General features: G+C 59.9%; 2 protein-coding genes across 5 annotated transcripts in view; one reads left to right on the top strand and one right to left on the bottom strand.

Moving 5' to 3' along the window:
* The window catches only part of Actn4 (actinin alpha 4), a 69,850-nt gene extending 59,285 nt beyond the window's left edge, over nt 1–10,565 (top strand). For all 4 annotated transcript variants that reach the window (XM_071604810.1, XM_027941183.2, XM_034636642.2 and 1 more), the window contains exons 12-21: nt 2,393–2,543; nt 4,523–4,631; nt 4,824–4,964; nt 5,048–5,230; nt 5,320–5,454; nt 6,375–6,554; nt 7,321–7,467; nt 8,157–8,237; nt 9,099–9,257; nt 9,368–10,565. In XM_071604810.1, coding sequence (XP_071460911.1) covers nt 2,393–2,543; nt 4,523–4,631; nt 4,824–4,964; nt 5,048–5,230; nt 5,320–5,454; nt 6,375–6,554; nt 7,321–7,467; nt 8,157–8,237; nt 9,099–9,257; nt 9,368–9,526 — 1,445 coding nt within the window. In that variant the 3' untranslated portion in view covers nt 9,527–10,565. The remainder of the gene's footprint in view (nt 1–2,392; nt 2,544–4,522; nt 4,632–4,823; nt 4,965–5,047; nt 5,231–5,319; nt 5,455–6,374; nt 6,555–7,320; nt 7,468–8,156; nt 8,238–9,098; nt 9,258–9,367) is intronic.
* On the bottom strand, nt 10,396–21,009 carry Capn12 (calpain 12). The gene is made up of 21 exons (XM_027941198.2): nt 20,770–21,009; nt 20,182–20,251; nt 19,965–20,083; nt 19,663–19,796; nt 18,706–18,874; nt 17,795–17,869; nt 17,639–17,724; nt 17,496–17,570; nt 16,742–16,905; nt 16,421–16,656; nt 16,057–16,068; nt 15,662–15,870; nt 15,354–15,396; nt 15,212–15,271; nt 14,765–14,826; nt 14,307–14,373; nt 14,158–14,220; nt 13,440–13,518; nt 11,205–11,321; nt 11,046–11,104; nt 10,396–10,962 (listed from the first exon to the last, which is right to left on the bottom strand). Exons 1-21 carry the CDS (start codon nt 21,007–21,009, stop codon nt 10,936–10,938), a joined length of 2,166 nt encoding a protein of 721 aa, XP_027796999.2. The 3' UTR covers nt 10,396–10,935.
* Nucleotides 21,010–21,578: the final 569 nt, after the last annotated feature.

The following is a 21,578-nucleotide window of genomic DNA, read 5'->3' as shown; positions in this document are numbered from 1 at the left end:
CTTCTGCCCCTCACTCCTCACGGAATCTCCATCCAGCCTCTGGGACCTCTGCTAGCCACTGTCCACCCTGCTGTGTGGGCAGGCCACCCCACCCCTGTCCCAAGAGGTTCCCGTGGCAGCTCCACATGACCCACAGGCCTGTGCCCACCTCAGCTGTCCCTGGCTGTGGCCAGCTCGTGCCCTTCACATGAGCTCAGCCTGCTCTTCTCCAACAGCAGTGCCAGATCCACAGCGATCCCCTGGTCCTTTCTGCCAGGGACACATGGCAAGGCCAGGAAGCTGGCCAGGCAGGGACGGGGGGTGCAGGCCCCTCTCCTGTGCCTCATAAAAGTGGTACCTAGGGGGAGGGCGTGATGCTGCTGCCGTCTCCTGGGGAAGGAGGCTGGCGTTCAGTCCGTATGTTTGTTCAATAAACGTGTCTTCAGCCACTCTCCCAGACAGGCCTGTACGCAGCAGCTTTCCTGCCCAGGGAATGCTCGGGCCAGCGAAGGTTTGCATTTCCCTTGTCCTAGAACCCCTGGCCACAGCAAGGAGAGGTTACAGCACCCACGTCCCACGCTCAGGCTGAGCCGTCCCCTGCTGTCTTGCTCCACGTGCTCCTCCTCCAGGGCTGCTGGGGTGTCTGCCTATGGGTTTCCTTTCTGGGCACGTCTTTCAGTGCCCTCTCCAAGGCTCCAGGAAACCCTGGGCAGTGGTTTCCTGAAGGGCGTGGGTGCGATGGCCCACCAGAGCCCTGTCCCTGGGAATGACTGGGTCTGGCCTTCACCTAAGGAGTTTAGAAGTTAGCTTAGTCCTGGGCCCAGGCCCGGCTGGTCCAGGAGCCTCCACATACCCCTGCCTGGCTAGGCGTCCCCTCCACCACAGGCGTTTGGCATCAAGCCCTGCCCTGCATCAGCCCGGAGTCCCGGGCAGACCTGCCAGCTCCCGTGCCCGAGACCAGAGCTTGTCCTCTGAACCAGAGAAGGGGCTGGCCTGCAGTGCCCTGCGCCCCTGCAGCAGTCAGGACGCCTCCTCAGTCCAATTAGGGGTCTCGGGCTGGTTTGAGCATCACTGCTCAGCGCTGCAGGGGAGGATCCATGCAGGTGCTCCTCACTGGGACCTGGATTTCCTGGAAATGAAACCAAACACCAGTGAACCCCCACGTCCCTCCTCTGGCTGCCACTTGGCCTGCTCTGATATGGTGTGGCTGGGCCTGCTCCCTGGTTCCTCAGGCGGCCCCTCCAGCTGCCTGCTGAAGCGCAGCCAAGGCCCAATGCTAACCTGCTATTTCTGGTTCCCACCCCAGGAGAAGGCGGTCTGGAGAGGGGAACTGCCCGCTAGCCTCTGTGGTCAGGCCTCCCGAGGGGGTGGGGCGGCCGACTGGCCAGGGAGTAGTGTCTCCCGGGCAGCCCACCGCTTGCCTGCGTGCCAGGCCCTGCCGAGGGGTGGCTGGTAGTTGCCGGACAGAAGAGGCTGTGGGTGGCTGAGATGAGCATAGCACTGGCTCCGCACCCGCCACTCTCACGTCACCTCGCTGAAGCCTGGACTAGCCCAATGCCATGTAGCTGCTGCTGTTGGCCCCATTTTACAGATGAAGGATGGGACCCAGAGACTTATTAGTCACCACACGGGGTGGCAGCTGTTTGTCAGGTGCTCTGGGCAGAGCCAGAAGGGGCTCTCTGAGCTGCCACTCCTAGCAAAGGAGCTCAGCTAAAGCAGGGCCCCTTAAGAGCAGGGTCCTCACTCCCCTCCCGCAGGCTGGCGCACTCCTCTCTGTGCCTTGCAGTCACCTCACTGGCTTGCAGGGTTGGCTTGAGCTTTTGTGCTGGGTATGTCATTAGTCAGGCTCCAGGACTAATAACAGTGTTCCTCCCTTCAAAGGGCCTCACAGCGACCCCGCCCCACTGCATATCAACAGCCAGAGGGCAGTGGGAAGGGGCTGAGATGTGTGGTGGGATCACCACCTGAGGAGCCTGGCTCCAAAAGGCTGTGGTGCAGGCTCGGGGCCAGGCTCCCAGGAGAACCCAGACCCTGAAGCTGCCCCTTCCCTGGCCCTGCTGGGCGAGTGGGCCTTGGGCCCAGGTGCTTCTCCAGGTCCTGTCCACCAGAAACGGGGTCTAGCTTTCTGGCCCTGCTGCCGTGGTCCGATTCTATGGTCCCCTCCCAGTAAAGGGGGTTGAGTTCAGAACACATGGGTTGAGTTGGGATCTGTCTCAGACCCACAGACTCCATCCAGAACATACTTGGGCCTAGAGATCCCTGGAGGGCAAGGAAGAAGGTTCTGGAAGTTTCTGGACTCAGTACCTCCCTCAGCAAGGAAGGATGTGGAGTCCACATCCCCCTTCCCCTCCTAGTTAGACAGCCCCATGGCTGCTGGGCTGCTGTCCAAGTGCCTCTGTGCACCCACCCCCAGGGAAGGAGGCCATGCTGAAACACCGGGACTATGAGACAGCCACCCTGTCAGACATCAAAGCCCTCATCCGCAAGCACGAGGCCTTCGAGAGTGACCTGGCCGCACACCAGGACCGCGTGGAACAGATTGCAGCGATTGCCCAGGAACTCAAGTATGTGTGGGCCCTCTGTGCCCTGCCCTGGGGGGTGGTGGAAGCATCCCGGGTCCAGCCTACCGTGGCCTGGAATGGGGCCCTTGAGCCTTCACCTCCTAGATACCACGAAGGGCCTTCTGGGGTAAAACTTTTGGCCCCTCCTGCCTCAGCCCTGAATGAGGAACAAGGAACTCTAGGTCCTCCAGCAGAGAAGAGGTTGCTGACCACTTGTCCTGAGTCCTCAGGCTTTAGGGGTCCCCGGGCCTCACCCGCCCTGCCCACCATACCATGTAGGCCCCCAGCCCCTGGCAGGGTGGACCGCTGGTCTGTTGCACTCCCAGCCGCTCCTCCCCGAGGAACCGGGCAGCACAGTTGGCCCATTGTTCCACCCAGCCTCTTCCCTCCTGCTCAGAATACACTTATTGTGAAGGCTTCCAGGCAGCCGGGTCTCGCCCCTCCCTTCCCCACCCTGCAGATAAACTTGTGTGCACAATTAGTACACTGAGCCCCTGGAGCCCGTGAATGGGGCCTTATTCCACCAGCGCAGCGGCTGCGGCAGGGAGGGCCTGGCGAGTGGGAGGCCCAGGCCATTACTTCATGGAAAATCCACAGGCCCTAAAGGGGCCGCAAGGCTCCCAAAATAGCCGTCTGCTCAAAAATAGGCTTCTTGGCTGGAGCTGCCTCTTCCACAGCCACCCCTGCCCTGCCGCAGTTGCCCCCAGAGTCCTGCTATTCCTGAAGATGGGTAACCCAGGCTAATGCCAGGGAGCCCCGCACTGGGCACCCTGGTTTCCCTCCTGCTCCCCCGTCCTTGCTGTGGGGTGCTCTGGGGCTTCCCATCTGCCCCAGACAGTGCTGTAGGGCTTCCAAATGTACTCCCCCAGGGTCCTGCATGTCCCTACCAAGGACAGCAAGGCCAGAGGCAGGTACCCTCAGGGGCTGTAGGGGCTATAGGGACCTGGGCAGGTGCCCCCAGCTGACTGGGCCAGTTACATGAGACCTATTGCCCTGACCTGGGGCCTGGGGCTTTCTAAACTGTTCTGGAAGAGAGAGGGAGGGTCTTTTGAGTGCTGTCCATGCCACAGTCATCCAAATAATAGTTCCCAAACAGCAGCAGCCCCCTCACTCGGGGTACAGCCCAAGAACGTACCAAGGGGGCACAATGGATGCCCGAAGCCGTGAATAACACCAAACCTTAGGTCTGCTATATTTTCTGTGCATACGTACCTATCGTGAAATTTAATTTATATAGTAGGCACATTAAGAGATTATCAACAACAAAGTAGTACAATTGTGACAATATACTGGAGTAAAGTTCACAGGGATGTGGTCATTCTCTCTTGAAACAGTCACGACATTGATGTTTTCAGTGGTACAGCAGACCCCTTATCTGAGGTTTGCAAGCCGAACCTCAGACAAGGGGTCTGCTGTACCATTATTATTTGCCTGTTAAGGCAACTTACTTATTTTCTTAAATATCAAATTGGTTACTTAGCATGAGATTGCATGCTAGTTACATCTTTTTTTCTTACTGCCCGTTGAAATGAATTAAATCGTTCATGAGTAGCTGTTGCTTCTTGTATTTACGAGGTGTAGAGGCTGCTCTGAGCACTTCATGTGCATGAACTGACTGGACACCCCCATAGTCTCATCCCACGTCACAGATAAGAAAACGGAGGCATCTGGAGTAGGGGGTACTCTCAGCCAGGATCATTAGGGGTCAATCATCATCAACCACATTCCAGAGCCCGTGGTTTGAGCCTCTGCACTCTGCTGGGTGTTCTTTAAATCAAGGAACAGCCAAAATCCCAGGCTTGTTAGGGCTGCACTGCAGCCCCCCGCCTGGTTGTTTAGAAGCCACTACTCCCGCCCGCCCCACTCCTCCTGCCCTGGGCAGCTGATTACTACTGCCCTCCAGTGTTGGCCCTGGGACCCCTGGGGCAGGGTGCAGCTACACCCCTTGCCTGGGGTCTCACTGCCATCTGCCTGGCCCACAGCGAGCTGGATTACTATGATTCCCACAATGTCAACACTCGGTGTCAGAAGATTTGTGACCAGTGGGACGCCCTGGGCTCTCTGACCCACAGCCGCAGGGAAGCCCTGGAGGTGAGGAGGGGCTGGGTCACTGGTGGAGCCCTGGGCCCTGACTGTCCTTGAGGATGGTGGGTAGTGAGGATGATGCCCAAGTCCAGGGGCTTCTCCTGACCCCCCTTAGTGCTCCTTGGGACTCTTCCTTCCTCTACTCACCCGCTGACCTGCCCTCCTGGCTCTGTCCCTGTCCCTATCCGCACATCACAGAAAACAGAGAAGCAGCTGGAGACCATTGACCAGCTGCACCTGGAGTACGCCAAGCGGGCCGCGCCCTTCAACAACTGGATGGAGAGCGCCATGGAGGACCTGCAGGACATGTTCATCGTTCACACCATCGAGGAGATCGAGGTCTGCCCGGCCCCGGGACCCTGCTCCCTTCTGGGGGCCCAGGAGGTCCAGGCTGCCCTCCTCATTCTTACTCCTTCCCTTAGGGCCTGATCTCAGCCCACGACCAGTTCAAGTCCACCCTCCCGGACGCCGACAGGGAGCGGGAGGCCATCCTGGCCATCCACAAGGAGGCCCAGAGGATCGCTGAGAGCAACCACATCAAGCTATCTGGCAGCAACCCCTACACCACCGTCACCCCCCAGATCATCAACTCCAAGTGGGAGAAGGTGGGCCAGAGCCCCTCGAGGGGAGGGCTGGTGGGGCCGGCCAAGCAGGAGAGCCCACTGCCCTGACCACTCCTGCCGCGTGTCCCCAGGTGCAACAGCTGGTGCCAAAGAGGGACCGCGCACTTCTGGAAGAGCAGAGCAAGCAGCAGTCTAACGAGCACCTCCGCCGCCAGTTCTCGAGCCAGGCCAACGTGGTGGGGCCCTGGATCCAGACCAAGATGGAGGTGAGGGTGCCCCCCTTGCCCTGGGCGTGGGCGGAGTGGAGCATGCACCTGGGCGAGCTTCTGGGTCAGAGGGTCCCTGTGGCCCCTGGGCTTGTTAGGACCCCTGATCACCCTCCAGGACTAGGAGGGCCACCAAGTTATGTGGGCAAAAGTGGCAGCACTAGACAGAAACCTGGCCGAGGCTCGGGCAGGTGAGACTAGAGCAGCCCCTCCCTGCGCGCTGCGCCTCGCGCCAGCCGCACCTCTGCACCTTGGTTCTGTCTCCAGAGTGGAGTGGAAGCTCTCCATTCCCCCCAGCAAATGCATTTGGCCGCTGCTCTGTGCTGGCCCCACGGGAGAGATACCACAGAGCAGTGAACAAGACAGTCGGCACTCATAGCAGCTCCCTAGGGACCCTCTTGAGCCACGGGGTTTGGGGGCACTGCTGATAGCAACTCCAGCCACCTCCTAGTAAATGCTCGCTGTGGACCAGGCTGACAGTGAGCAGCCTCTTTAAACTCAGCAAGCCTGGGGAGGGGGCCTAGGAGGGCCAGCCTTGGGGCTCAGCGCTGTCTCTGCAGCCTGTAGAGCCTTGGACTTGAGGGTCCGCGGTTAGGAGCCACAGGCCCAGGCTCAAATCCTGGCTGCCTCTTACTGCGATAACCAGCCCCCTTGAGCTTCCATGTTCCCACGTCTGTGGTCAGGCCTGTTTTAGGTGCAGGCCTCACAGAGGGACCAGGGTCCTGTGAGCTTAGGGGTGTGACGCACATGGCCCACGGACTCCCCATGGTGGCTGCTTTTACCTGAGAGGAGGACCAGAGCAGGTAACCCAGAGCAGCCGGCCTTTAGGTCAGCAGTCCTGTGGCCCAGGACTCCAGGCTGGAGAGCCCCCCGGGGTTGGCTGGAGTGGTCTCACCCCTGGCGGCGCTGCCTTCCTGCAGGAGATCGGACGCATCTCCATTGAGATGAACGGGACCCTGGAGGACCAGCTGAGCCACCTGAAGCAGTACGAGCGCAGCATCGTGGACTACAAGCCCAACCTGGACCTGCTGGAGCAGCAGCACCAGCTCATCCAGGAGGCCCTCATCTTCGACAACAAGCACACCAACTACACCATGGAGGTGCGCAGGCCCAGCCGGGCTCCGCCGCTCGCCAGGCTCTCTGCTGGAAATGTTTTTTGCTATTTAAAATGTGTTAAAAGACTAGTTCAGCCCAGCGTGGTGGCACACACCCATAATCCCAGCAGCTCGGGAGGCTGAGGCAGGAGGATTATCAGTTCAAAGCCAGCCTCAGCACCAGCAAGGCGCTAAGCAACTCAGTGAGACCCTGTCTCTAAATAAAATACAAAATAGGGCTGGGGACGTGGCTCAGTGGTCGAGTGCCCCTGAGTTCAATCCCCAGTACCAAAAAAAAAAAAAGCCCTACCTGTACTCCCCCATCACCGTGGCAATACCTGTCTTGGGTTAGACTCACCCAGGGACCTGGAAGCCTCCCCCAGACCCTGACTGTGTGCAAGGGCAGTGTACCAGCATGATGAGAGTTTTGAAGCTGGTCCCCTTGGTGGCTTGAAATCAACCCTGGTGACAGCGTCTCATCATGCTGGTCCACAAATGCCACAAACCACTGTTTCCCATCCCCAGAGCCAAGGTTGAGCACTGGCCAGCCTGCCTCTAAAGAGGTGCCATGTGGATCTTGGCACAGGGTGTCGGGTCCTTGCCCCCTGCCATGTTCATCCCAGGAGTGAATGAAACCAGTGGTTGGCAGAGGTGGCAGGGAGGCCCCACGCCCCACATGCAGGAGGGTTTGGGGCTGAAGAGGCCCCAGGGGAGACCCCGACCAGCCACCACACCTACGTTCACGCCCTGCCCCTGCCCTGCTCCTCCCCAGCATGTGCGCGTGGGCTGGGAGCAGCTGCTCACCACCATCGCCCGCACTATCAACGAGGTGGAGAACCAGATCCTCACCCGGGATGCCAAGGGCATCAGCCAGGAGCAGATGCAAGAATTCCGGGCGTCCTTCAACCACTTTGACAAGGTGGACATCCCCCTGCCGCGGTCCCTCCCTCCCCTGTCATCATCCCGTCTGGCCCCTCCATCTCTGCATCTGTCTGTACCTTCACATCTCTAAGTATCAGCCGCCACTCAGGCCTGGCGGGATCTCAGCCAGTGACCCCGGGGGGCGCACACAGGAGAAGTGGGGGGGAGGCACATCCTTGCTGCCTATGGCTGAAACCCTGTGGCACACGAAGTCCCAGCATTCCCAGGATTTATGACCTGGCTTGGGAATCTGGCCCCCACACACTGTGTCCTTTAGAGGACCTAAGCACCCAGCCCTGCTGGGCTGACGTGCCACCACCTGGCGTCCGTGTGTAGAGTCCAGCCTTAGCGCTACCCCTCTGGCCCTGGTGGCCCTCTCTCCTAGCCCAAATCACAAGGGCAAGAAGAGCCCCCGCTCCCTCCTGCACCCAGGACTGGGTTCTCATTGTCACCACTGCCCAGAGGAGGCCAGGGAGGTCCCTGGTTGCCTCGGGCCCCCTGGGCCGAGGCCCCAGCTGGCTCCTGCCCCAGCTGTCCCTGGCCATACCCTCATCTGTGTTGCCTCTAACTCTGTTTCCCTTCCCCGTGTGTCCCCCCACCCTCTGCATGTGGCTGGGTCCCCTCCCACCTCTGCGGCCTGGTCTCCACACCACCCTCCCGCACTCCCGCCTTGGATGGCCCCGGCAGGACCATGGCGGGGCACTGGGGCCCGAGGAGTTCAAGGCGTGCCTCATCAGCCTGGGCTACGACGTGGAGAACGACCGGCAGGTACGCGCACCCTGGGCCCCGAGGACGGCGATTAACTGCTCTCTCTCTCTCCTTCTCTCTCCTCCCCTCCCCTTCGCCTCTCCTGCCATCGTGTGTGCCATCTCACGGCTCTCTTGCCACCTCCCTGCCCTCGTGTCTCTCCGACACTTTCCCCCTTACCTGGTCTCTCTGGCCTCCTGTCTCCCCGCTCCTGCCACTGTCCTGTCTGCCCGCTGTGCACATGGGGCGGCCCTTCTTGCCTCCTCTGGGCCTGGCCTCCTCTGCTATGCCTGCGTCCTGGGAGCAGAAGCAGACAGGCAGCATGGACTCCGATGACTTCAGGGCTCTGCTTATCTCCACAGGATACAGCCTGGTATGCAGCCTCTGCCTCCCCTGCCACCGCTCCTCCTCCTCCTCCCGCCCCCTCACGCCTGCAGAGCTTCCATGTCCTCGGGGACACTCCTCCACCAGAAGGCACAGCCGTCCTGCACTGCTGCGCTTGCTGGGCTGGGGTCCCTCCGATGACTCCCCAGCCCCTCCTCCCCAGAAGTCTCCAGAGACGGGGGGCAGCCCTCCTGCTCTCTCCCTTTTCCTTTCTCTTTCTCTCTTTTCTTTCTTCCCCACCTCCAGAGCTACCTCGTGAGCCTGGGGCCGGGGGCAGTAGGCCCTGACTCCCCGCATCCTGAGGCCGTGGGGTGGGCAGAGGGGCCACCAAGGCCTGGGCCTGGGCCGCCAGGTGCAAGCTCTGCCTGGCCCACGCTGTTAAGGCAGGCTGGACTCCAGCCCGCTCTCCTGCCCTCTCCTCACACCCACTCCACCAGTCCCAGCCCGGTGCCCCTTCCCCACTAAGTGCCATCTGTCACCCGCCCCATCACCTCGCAGGGCGACGCTGAGTTCAACCGCATCATGAGCGTGGTTGACCCCAACCACAGCGGCCTTGTGACCTTCCAAGCCTTCATTGACTTCATGTCAAGGGAGACCACTGACACAGATACCGCTGACCAGGTCATCGCCTCCTTCAAGGTCCTGGCCGGGGACAAGGTGAGCGAGATGCTGGAGGGACCTGGGGCTGGCAGGAGGGTTCCCTACAGCAGGGATCAAAGCTGGCACTGGGGCACAGGGTGGCTCAGAGTCCTTCCTGCCACCCCCAGAACTTCATCACGGCCGAGGAGCTGCGGAGGGAGCTGCCCCCCGACCAGGCCGAGTACTGCATCGCCCGGATGGCGCCCTACCAGGGCCCCGACGCTGTGCCCGGGGCCCTCGACTACAAGTCCTTCTCCACGGCCCTCTACGGGGAGAGTGACCTGTGAGGCCCTGCCTGGGAACCCCGACGCCCGCTTCACGGCCTCCCGGAGGGGCCGGGAGCCCCCCTCCCCTGACTCTGTATCTATGCAAAGCACTCTCTGCCGGTCCTTGGGTGGGGGTGGGCAGGGAGGGGCTGGGCGGGCTCTGTCCTCTCTCGTTGGTTGGCCAGGAGGTCCCCCCATCAGGTGGGGGAAGGGAGACTTTTGGGGTCAGCACCTCTGGTCAGGTAAATATATATGATTTGTTGGGTTTTTTTTAACCTATGTGGAGGGGACAATGGATCCCCACAGCAACACAGGTCCCCTCTGTGCCCTGGGGACACCCCTCCACATCCAGGTCCCTTCTTTGCCCCTGAGGTCCTTCCAAGGCCTCCCACATCCAGGCCAAAGCCCCATGTGCCTTGTCCAGGAACCGCCCTGCCCTGCAAAGGGTCCAGCAGGGGGCACCACAGCTGCCCAGTGGACCACAGCCCCCCTGCTCCCCGCCCCCGCCATCTGTGATCCCAGGGGCCTGGTCTGGCAGCCGGCCCTCACCCCAGCACCAGCCCAGCCGGCCTTGGCCTTGTTCGGTCTGGTCTCAGATTTTCTAAGGACCAAAACAAAACAAAAAAACCCACAAAAACAGAACAATAAAAATTTAAAAATCCACCAAAAAACAAAAAAAAAAATAAAAAACAAATTTAAAAAAACACCTAAAAAATTAAAAACTTTCAGAGAATTACTATTTACTTTATTAACTTACGGATTTATTATATAAATATATATTCACCTAGCAACATATCTTTGCCGCCTCTCGCTCTCGTAATGAAGACATAGCTGATTTGCTGCCCTCCCCGGTCCCTCACTGATTTTTCTCCTTGTTTGGGTTGGGCAGGGGTCTCTGGGGGCCTCCTGAGGTGGAGGTGGGCTGCTGGACTGGCTGCCTGGTAGTTGATGGTCCCCCCACCCCCTTTTGAGTTTATTCTGATTGATTTTTTTTTTCTTGGTTTCTGGATAAACCACCCTTTTGGGGACAGGATAATAAAACATGTAATATTTTTAAGGATTCCTCCCGTGTCCTCCTTCCCTCTGCTGTCTCTGTTCTCTCTCAAAAAAGTACAGGAGCCCATGGTCCCCATCCATCCCATCCGGGAGTTAGATAAGAGGGTGTCACAGTCCCCTCCGTTCCCAGCAGGGAGCCAGGCCCAGTCCACACAAGCTGCCCAGGAGGGCCCTGCAGACCCCGGCTCTGTGTGCAGGCAAGGAGACCGAGGTGCACAGAGGGGCGCTCGGCCAGCCGCTGGTGGCCAGGCCTCAGCCATGCTCAGGTGCCACCCAGTGAGGGCGGGTGTCTCCAGGCAGGGGGCGGAGGGCTCGGAGCAGAGGTGGCCTTGTGTCTCCCTGCCTCCAGCAGCCGGTGCTCCTGACCTAACACCCTAGGAGAAGGTGGCCACTTCCATCCACTGGGCAAGAGAAAGAAGAGGCAGGCTGGAGGCAGGGTCCTGGGCGGGCACCAGAGCCACCCTGTACCCGAGCCCAGGCCCACCTGTCTGCGGGTCAGACAAACGACCCCCTCGCCCCCATCCAGGTGGTGGCTGCAGTGACCTGTGCAAAGAAGGGCAGGGTGAGTGCCCCCATCCCAGTCCCCCAGCCACAAGAAGCATTCTCCTTGTGCCCCAAGCAAGGGGCACAGGGTGGCACTCACGGAAGATGCAGGCGAGCTGGGCAGCGCAGGACACGAAGCGCTCAAAGTCCACACGCAAACGGCTGTCCCGGTAGCGGCTGGTGAGGGCCTGGGTCAGCTGGTTGTTCAGATGGAAGCCTAGAGGGAGGTGCCCCAGGAGTCCACCCAAGTCCTGGGGAGATGCTGACACCACAGGGCTCCGCTCCCCCTCGTTCTACATGTGGCCTGGGTTCAAGTCCCAGCTGGGTGGCCACAGGCCGCACCTTACACTTCTGAGCCCGTCCCCATCTGTCGAAGGGGTAATATGACAGTCTGGACCCACACACTAGTGTGAGAATGGAATGGCTTATCATGTGTACTGTGGCAGGCACCTATTATTGTTCCTTTTTTGTTTGTTTGTTTTTTGGTACTGAGGATTGGATTCAGGGGCACTTTACCACTGAGCCACATCCCCATCACTTTTTATTTTATATTTTGAGAAAGGGTCTCACTAGGGCTGGGTTGTGGCTAAGCCGTGGAGTATTCGCCTAGCATGTGCAAGGCCTTGGGTTCGATCCTCAACACCACATAAAAATAGATAAAGTAAAGGTATGGCGTCCAACTACAACTAAAAACAAATAAATAAATATTTTTTTAAAGGGGGTTCTCACTAAATTGCTGAGATGGCCTCTAACTTGTAATCCTCCTGCCTCAGCCTCCCGAGTTGCTGGTATTATATGTCTGTGCTTTTTTATTACTGGTTTATTGTTCCTTTTAAGTGCTGTAATACTTTCTCTCTGCCGCTGAGCACTGGAGAATAACTGTATGCAAACATTTTCATCAGTCTGACGCCAGTCGTTTCTCCATGCTCTACATCAGAAGTAGTTTCAAAGTCACCTTTGCTATAGAATCTTAACAGAGCCTTTCAAAAAAACACCACATGATCCTCCACCCCTCAGACACTCAGGGTTGCCTGATGACCCTCTCCTCCTCCGTCCCCACATGTCCAGGTACATAGTTACCAGGACAATTTCACCAGCTTCCACTGCACCTAACTGCACACTCATCCATTTAACAGGTAGTTATCATTAGTGGGCACCTGACACGTCTGTAACCCATCTCAGGAGGCTGAGGCAGGAGGATTGCAAGTTCAAAGTCAACCTCAGCAATTTAGTGATTCCCTAAGCAACTTAGTGAGATCCTATCTCTAAATAAATAGATAGATAGGGTTGGGGATGTGGCTCAGTGGTTAAGCAGCCCTGGATTCAATCCCTGCTACCAAAAAAAAAAAGAGCCCTCCCCAGGCATCTATCAAGGGTATTTCTGTTAGTGCCGGGGGCTAGGCTGAGCTGAGTCTCCAGGTCAGGAAAACCTGGCCAGGAAACCTTCCTGGCCGAGTGACCTGCTGCAGGTCTCTGACATGGCATCTGCCCTCAGGTGTTGGGGTGGTGGGTGCTGTGCCCAGGGCAGACGGAAGGCCCTGAGAAAGAGCCAGGGCCCTGCGGTTGCCCTCTGTGTGAATTCCTACTAGAGAAACTCTCAAGGTCAGTTTTCTTCTGCCTTGAATAACTCCTGGCAGGTACCAGGTGACAACGAACAAATGGTCAAACCTTCCTCCTGTTCTGGGTCATTCTCTCTCTGTTCCTGTCTCAGACTCAGCGCCCTGGTTCGCAACTTTGGCTCATCTTGTCCTACACATCCCTGAACACTTGCTCCCCACTCTGGGTCTCATTCTGTCACTCCCACTGGGTCACAGTCACCCAGCCTACTTTGTGGTGCCAGAAGGGCCGAGGTGTGGCTCAGGAGCTGGGGGTTCCCAGTGCCGACCAGCCCCTCCTTGGCCCTACACAGGAGCCCTCTTGCTCGCTTTCCCAACTTCCACGGGCTCCTGCAGTCACCCTGCGCTCCGCCAGATCACAGATAGGGACTCAAGGAGAGGGAGTTGGCAGAGGACTCCAACCCCAGCTCACCAGAATCCAGAACATTCCTTCACACTGCCAGGAAAGCCAGGGCCTCTCAGGCACCAGCTGCCAGTCTTCCCTTCCTGGAGCACCCCTACCCACCTCACCACCTCCCAGGCCACCCCCACCCTCCCCCCACTACACTGGGGCTCCCTCCCTGCCTTCCCATCTGGCCTTTTCCAGGGTCGCCCAGTCCCTGCCAGGAAATGGCAACAAAGGACTGGCCACAGCTGAGTGGCACCCAGAGCTGAGACTGGTGTAGAAGGAGGAGGGCCAGGCCCTGTCCCCATGGCCACCCCAGGGACCCTGTCCACACCTGCAGCATTCAGCGCCAGCCTCAGCTCGTAGGAGTTCATGGTCCCTGATGAGTCCTCGTCAAACTTGTCAAACGTGGCCTGGGTGGGGAGTGGAGGTCAGTCGTCCCCCGCCCCCCGCCCAGGCCCTCGAGCAGTGGTCGAGCATGCTGAAGAGGCTAAACGAGGCCTCCGAGGCCACACAGCCTGGGCTACAGCTGCTCTCCCGGCCACAGGCCCCAGGCCAGCAGCTTAACGACTCTGTGCCTCCATTTCCCCATCTGTGACATGGGAACAAAAGCAACTCAAGGGCCTGTGAGGACAAGTCGCGCTTCCACCCACAAAGGCGCAGGGAGGGCTCAGTAAATGGTGACTTATCACTGTCATCTGTGCAGAGATCTTTGATCCCTGCCTCCTCACAGGGATCTTTCTGGCCAAGTAAAGGCCCCAGGAAGGGAGGGGACTTGGCTGGGGTCACCGCCAGAAAGGGGCTCAGCTGGAAGCTGAGATTTCAACCCAGGACCAGAGACTATTCTCCATCCCTGAGACATTCAGTGCCCCTAGAGCAACCACAGAGGGATGATGGACCCGCTAGGGACATCCCAGCCAGGTCACTCCAAGTAGACATAGAGTGGTCCAGTCCCCGCCCATCCGCACTCCATCCCCCGTTCTCTGGGCCCTTGATGGCCGGCAGGGTGTCTGTGCAGGGAGAGGCTGCCCTGCAGGGCCCCCCCAACTTACCTGCCACACCAGCAGGTGGCTCCAGAGCTGTTGGAAGTGGTGCAGGGCCAAACTTGGCCCATGCTGTGGATGGGGGAGTCTGGTTAAGATCAATGTCTCCAGAAAAAAAGAGAGACCCCCAACATCCCCTCATGCACTGCCCCATGTACCCCAAAACACCGCAGCAGCTGCTCACAGGTCCTGACGCCGATCTCTCTAGGGGTCCTGGTGTTGGGCCTGATGTTGGTCCTGGCTACAAGAAGAAAAATGTCAATCCCTGCATGCCAGCCATCATGAGCACTCTGTGGGACACAGCTCCCCACAGCAGGCATTTTATACAGACTCAGACACGAGAGCCTGCGATTGCTCTAACTAGCAGAGCTGGGGTCTGAACCCGGCAGGGAGCTCCAGTCTGCTCACACGTGCCTCAGAGGAGGGGGAGCCAAGTGGCCTTGGCACGGGCTTGCCACAGGATCCACCATGGAGCACGTGCAGGGAGAGGCTGCCAGGTTGAAGCAAGGTTCCTGCGGCCTGACCCCCAGCAGCATCATGGATGAGCATACATGGGGAGCTCTGGGGTCCAGCTCTGGGTTGTATGGACCCCTGGCCAGCAGTCCTCCACCCGAACTCACCAGGTTCCAGGGCAATGCTTAGCAAGGTCTGGAGCTGATAGGCATTGAGTTCTTCCTCCTGGTCAGGGAAAGAGTCACTTGTGAGGCCCTTTGCTCTGGGCCAGGCCCTGAGCTAGGCTGGGCTGGGGGTGTGACAGAAGCTGGGAGAACCCCAGGCCTGTCCTTTCTCAGGGTTCACCTTTGGGTGACAGGGGCAGCTTCCATAGAAGGGCACTTTGGAAAATTGAGGCGTGAGCCTGGCAGGAGGTGCAAAGGAAGGAAAATTAGAGGGTACTGCTGAAGGAAGGCTCGAGGCAGGGAAGAGGCTTGGACATCTCCAGAAAAGAAGTTCATGAGAGAGCGCACAGGGAGAGCCGGAGGGAAATCAAAATGAGCCGCCTAGGACGAGGGGCTGGAGAGCAGGAAATCAGGAGGGACTGCCCCTCAGCCCAGGGCCCCCTCACCTCCCCAGCCAGCTCCAGAAACAGCTGTGCCAACTCCAGCTCCAGGGGCTTGTAGGGGACCTGCGGAACGGGACAGGGGGCGCTTAGTCCTAGCCCAAAGCCCATCCCTCCCTCGTCGCCCCCTCCCACAGCAGCCCCTCACCATGAGGGCCTCCAGGTCGGCGCTGATCACGTCATCGATCTCCCTGCAGATTACGGACAGGCAATGTGGAGGGGGGCTGTTCCCCAAAACTGGGATGCAGGGCGTGCAGGGTCCCAGCGGGGTAGGGTGGGGTCTTGAGACCCAAGGCACATCCCCGCCAGGCTGAGGGTCAGGGACCGGGCCTGGGGTGGGTGCCTGCCTGGGATCGTGGGGCGGGGCTGGGGCTGGGCGTGGTCCCGAGCGGGAGGGGTGTGGTTTGGGGCGGGAGTGGGGCGGGGCGGGGTCCCGGGCGGGGCTCCCCGGCTCACACTGCTGTGTGGCTTCGCTCTGAGAAGATGCGCAGCGTAAAGTCGGCTTCGTCTCCCTCCTGGGAGGCGCTGGGCACCACCAGGTAGTGGCCGGGGCGCAGGCGACAGCGGCGGCTCACGTCGCGACGGGCGCAGAAGACCGAGCGGTCGGCGCGCAGCAGTTTCGGTAAGAGTGCGCGGCTGCGCGGGGAGTCCCAGAGGCCGAGCAGCTGCGGGCAGCGGGGCATGACCACGACCCGCCCGAGCTCCCTCCCCAAGACCTCCCACCCACTGCACCCCAGACCACCTGGCCGAGCCTTCCCGGCCCCCAGACCCCGACTTTTCCCCTCCAGCGCTGGTCGACCAAGCCCCAGCGCTGGTCGAGGGATGGGCGCTGGGCCACATCTGAGACCCACCTCCTCTGGGATCTGTAAGAAGGAAGAGTGTGGCCCTGGGCTCAGCAGCAGCAGGGGGTGCCACTGCTCAGAGCTTCCACCTCCCCTCCAGACCCTTCCCATTTCTTTGGTCTTGGGCCTTTATTGAACCTCTGACCCAGGTTCCCTCTGACTCCTTCCCAACCTTCCCCTCCCTTATCTGTGCCCTTTAGTCCCATCTCGGCCCTCCTGGTCCCCTGTCTGTCCCCACCCTGTCCCTTCAATCTTTCCCAGACACCCTCCCTCAGCTCCCTCTCTCCTCTGACCCAACCCCAGTTCTGTCCGTGCCCCTGCAATACCCCTAGAATCCCCTGCCCTCCATGCCTCAGCTCTGCCAGGGCCTCACCTGGAACACGTGGAAGCCCACGGTGAGGTAAGTGAGGCCCTTGGCCCTCAGCTTCCGGCGGTTTCGCTGGATGAGTGACAAGAGGACCGTGCACTTGGGGATGCGGCCCCCCCTCGCTGGGCCCCCTGCCCTGCCTGCCCCCCAGCCTCCCCAGGGTCCCTCCTCATCCTCATCGTCCTCCTCATCATCAGGCTCCAGCAGGGTCAGCCGGAATTGAGGATTAGTCCAGAAGGTTTCTAACAGAGGAGAGAAAAAAGGGGTTTCCGCCTGGTGCAAGCCCCCACCCCAGCTTGCCTCTCAGGGTCTCCGCTTGGGCCTCACCGGCACTCGGCTGGCTCCCTCCAGAGTTGAAACCTCGTACCCAGCGACCTTGGAAGGTGTGGATGTGCCAGCCACCCCCAGCCGGGTTGGGGCCCAGCACCTCTGGGCTCAGGGAGCAGATCTGGACAGTGTTGAAGTGGCGGAGGAAGTCCTGCAGTTCCATCCTGCACGCAGCAGCAGTCAGAGCCACCCAGGCCACCCCCAGAGTCCCAACCCCAAACAGCTCAAGACCTCAGAGCGACTCCCCCAATCACAAAGCCCTGCAATTCCTTACATACTGCCAGGTACCCCTTGATCTCCAGAAATCGCTGCGCCTCCAGGTCCCCCAGTGTCTCCAAGTCCTCAGAAATGCTCCACAAGTAGCCAAGATTCACAGAGTCCCCCCAAACATGGTCAAATTGCCTTTACAAAACCCCCACCATTGAGACCCTCAGTCTCCCAATTATCAACAAGTATCCTTCAAATCCTCAATTCTATCAAAATTCAAGAAATGCCAAATGTCACCTAACCTCCCTAAATACTACCCAATCCCTTCCAAACTCCCCAAAGACGACTTTGCTGCCCAATTCCCTAAACATCACCTCGACTACTTCTTGGCTTTGCAAAATAGAGCCCGACTCCCAAGTTGCCGCCGAGAATGACGCTGTCTCCCTATTAGGCCCCATCTCCAAGGACATCTCCCATGTCTCTCCTCACCCTGAGCCCCCTGATTCAGTGCCCTCCTAGAGGCAGAGCTGGGTCCCTGAGAACTCACCAGAACTCGCCATCCTCCTTCTTCACCAGCAGGGCCTCTCGCCACTCAGCAGGCAGCGCATCCCAGCGTGGGCAGCTGGAGAGAGGGGTGTGAGGGGTGGGCAGGTGGGGCCCAGCCACCCACCCACCCCAGGCCCTTCCCACCTGTCACTCCAGGCCCCGGTCCACTCCACACGGCCCCATGGGTTCCGCAGTCGCAGCAGCCTCACTTTGGTGAAGCCCAGGGACATCTAAGGACAGCAGCATCGGTAGGGTGGCACCTGGACACCCCCTGCCAGTCTACCCGTGGGGGCTGCTCACCTTGTGTGTGCCAGTGACTGAATATGCATGTCCCCTCACCAACCCGTCCTCTGTCCGGTACTCGCCCCGATCACTCTGGGAAGGGGACCAGAGACAGTGAGTCTGGGGTGGGGTAGGGCAACTGCTGTCCCCATGCTCCCAACCTCCTGCCACCCAAAGCCCAGCATTGAATGGCATGGGGCTCAGAGAGGGCGTTGGAGTTGGAGAGTACAGGAGGGGGAGAGGGAGAGGAGGGAGAGGGAGGGAGAAGAACCAGACAAGGCCAGAGGGAAAGAGGCTCCTGAGGCTGGGGAGACTCAGAACAGAGAGACCAGGAGGGGAGACACCGAGGCAGAGGAGCAGGCGCCAAGCAGAGGCTTAACTACATGGCTGAGTGAGTGCGTCCGAGAACCCAGGAATGACTGAGCGCATGGCGGGGTCTCGGTTCCACACACGATGACCCAGGCTAAGCCCACGAGAATCAATCCTGGGGCTTCTGCTGAAGTTCTCAAAACTAGTCTTTTTTTCTTTGCCACTGAAGATGGAATACAGGGCTGCTCTACCACTGAGCCACAACCCCAGCCCTCTTTATTATTATTTTTTGACCTTTTGGGTGGCATGGGATACCTGTAGCTGTGGGGGCCCCTTTGTACCCCAATGACTAAAAAGCCTACCTGAGAGTGAGACTAACTCTGTTCCAGGATAGAAAAACACGTTTGCAACATCCTCTGAGCACCTAGATCCAGCTGTTCCTGAAGCTTTTAGTTGGAAGAGCAAATAACATTTCCATCTAACCTTCTCCAGTTTGACGTGTGAGAGAGAATAAGACAGCAGCAGAAGCTGAGAGGAGAAGGACTGGAAGCTCCCCTCCCGCCGCATCCCCGACTCTGCTCTGGTCCTGACAGGGGTCTGTGTGGGGGCCCAGCTCTCACCAGGGCAGTGGCACCCACAAGGGACTCCTTGACCAGGGCGTGGCGAAGGGCAGAGAAGAGGCCTGGAGTGTCCTGCCTCAGGTAGAGCACCTCGCCCACGCCGCCCGTGAAGTCCACGAAGGCCTCGTTCATGTGGCCGCCTCGCATCACCTCATAGGAGCCGTGCAGCCTGTGGGCGCGGGGGTGGGGGACTGAGAATCTCCGATCTGGGGCCTCTGTCCCGTATGGGGACCCCCAGGGGCCATCCCTGAAACTCTCAGATGCTTGAGGTGGGGACCCATGACACTTGCTAGAAAGCCTTGGAGCCTCCACAGAGAGCCCCGGGGACTGCCGGGCTGCGCTGTGTCCGGGTCCTGGGAGTCCAGCCCTGTGTCCAAAGTGTTGAGTTTCTGGGGAGACTTCTGCTTTAGGGGTGATTTGTCTGAGCTTGTCAGACATCCAGAGCCTCGGGATGGGCGAGTAAAATTCTGAGGGTCCCAGGGTTACAGGCACTGTTTTGGAGGTTCTCTAGATGAGGCCCTAGACGGGGAGGTGGCCCGAGGGGGAAAAATACAGGATCTGGAGAACCTGGGGTCTTTCAGGAGATGTCAGGGTCCTTAGGACTTATGTGAGGGGCCGGGGCTGGGGGCCGGGCCAGGGCTCAGTGTGGAGCCTTGCCTTGCTCCGATGGGCCCTGGGTTCCATCCTCAGCGCCCCATAAAAATGAATGAATGGAACAAAGGCACTGTGTCCACCGGCTCCTAAAACTACGTGTTTGAGAAAAAACAAAAGAGCTACTGGGTGAAGGATGGGCTCCGGGATGCTTCCCCTACACGTCCGCAGGGCACGTCGCGACAGCAGGGTTCTGGGGTTGTGACTTGGCGTGGGATCCTTGGTGGCATGCCTGGGGGACTCCGGAGGTTGGGGTCTCGGGATCCCTGTAACTTGGGGGCCCACGTGGGGTCTGGGGATCCTCACTTGGCGTAGGCCTTTTCCAGGAGGGGGGCCCAGAACTCATTCCGCTGCTCCGAGCGCACGAACATCAGCTTCCCCTCGCGCACGGGCAGCCTGTCGTCCACCACCACGTCCACCCAGCGGCCAAACTGCCAGAGCTGGCAGGACAGGGGACACGGCTCCAACTGGGCTCCCAAAGCCAGTCCTCCCCGGCCCCACCCCTGCCCCTGCTGCCCCAGGCCCATAGCCCCACAGGGACAGTGTCCACCGTGAAGTCCATGTCACCACAGGGCAGCGGAGGCCTGCACAGAGGACCTGGCTTCTACCTGGAAGTGGAAGACACCTGCATAGCCATCTTGGAAACCCTGTCCAGGGGGGACCACGCGGCACAGGAGTCGGGGGTGCAGAGTGAGGGCGGCGGCGGCCGCCAGGAGCCAGCAGTTACCTGGGGGGAGGCTGGGTGAGGAGGAACAGGCAGAGGGGAGGGAGGAGCGGGACGGAGGCAAGGACAGGGCCTGGACGGGGGCGGAGGGGGGGTCTCACCCAGGCTCCCCTGACACACGTCCGTGCGGCTCATGTCTTCACAGATGAACTGGGGCTCGGCGCAGAACTCCTGGGGGGGAGGCCAGACCTCAGCCCCGGAGGGAGGGAGAGCAGGGAGCTCAGATGCTGCGTCCCCTCCTGCCCTTCTCTGCTCCAGGGTAACGGGGCCTCTGACCAGGACCACCCAGCAGGTCCCTGAGCCGAGCTCAGCCTCCCTGGGCCTCCCTGAGTCCCGGATGGCTGGACCTGCTCTGAGACCCAGGGGTCCAGGGCCCAGTCCTCCTCCCTCAGACCCAGGGGTCCAGGCCCCCAGCCTCCTCCCTCAGACCCAGCCTCCTCCCTCAGACCCAGGAGTCCAGGGCCCCAGCCTCCTCCCTCAGACCCAGCCTCCTCCCTCAGACCCAGGGGTCCAGGCCCCCAGCCTCCTCCCTCAGACCCAGCCTCCTCCCTCAGACCCAGGAGTCCAGGGCCCAGTCCTCCTCCCTCAGACCCAGGGGTCCAGGCCCCCAGCCTCCTCCCTCAGACCCAGAAATCCAGGCCCCCAGCCTCCTCCCTCAGACCCGGGGTCCGGCCCCAGCCCCACTTTACATGGGGCCTCTTCCACTCCACCCCTTTGGCCTTCTCGGAGTCAGGTCCCAGGATGTCATAGCCAAGGGCATCAGGGCCAGCAGGGAAGCAAGGGTCGCGGAACAGGATCCCTGAATCCAGGCAGGCCGCTTGGATTGCCTCGTAGACCTGGCCTCGAAAGGGCTGGGGGCCCCTGGCTCCGGGCCCTGCCTCCTCGTCCACCAGCTGGATGGTGACCTTCCTGCTGCTGCCACACTCCATCTGGACACTCTGATCTCACAGACTGGCCCAGGCCCTTTAACCTCCTGAGTCACAGAGGCGGGCCTCGGCCCCCTCCGCGCTGCGCTGGGGGTCTTTAGGAGCCTTCCCTTGTTAACATTAATTGATGGTTTGGGTGCCCGAGAGCAGGACGCCTCTTCAGTGGTTTCCTCCCTGGGGCGTGGGGCCTTCAGTTGTGGCCAGGATAGCAGCTTAATGGGCTTGTCCAGCAGCAGGAGGAAAGGTGGGCAGAGCTGAGGAGGACTGGCTGCCAATGTGGGAGTGCCAGAAGGAGGTCAGTGTGGGGATGTGTTTCAGCCTGCATGACCTGTGGGGCTGTCGAGGCAGGGATGGGGAGGGAGGCGAGGTGACCTCTGTGTCCACATCTCGCTGTCTCCTGTCTGCCCATGGCTCCCTTATCTCTCCCTCTCTTCTCCACCTCGCTTCTGTGTCTCCCCCAGATCTCTTGGCTCTTGGAACTTATCTCTCTCTCTCTCTCTCTCTCTCTCTCTCTCTCTCTCTCTCTCTCTCTCTCTCGGTGTCTCCCTCTGTCTCCATCTCTGAACACCCAT

Source organism: Marmota flaviventris, chromosome 18, assembly GCF_047511675.1.
Source record: "Marmota flaviventris isolate mMarFla1 chromosome 18, mMarFla1.hap1, whole genome shotgun sequence".
Taxonomy (NCBI): domain Eukaryota; kingdom Metazoa; phylum Chordata; class Mammalia; order Rodentia; family Sciuridae; genus Marmota; species Marmota flaviventris.
The sequence above is the reverse complement of the archived record's forward strand: the minus strand, read 5'-3'. Positions and strand labels throughout refer to the sequence as shown.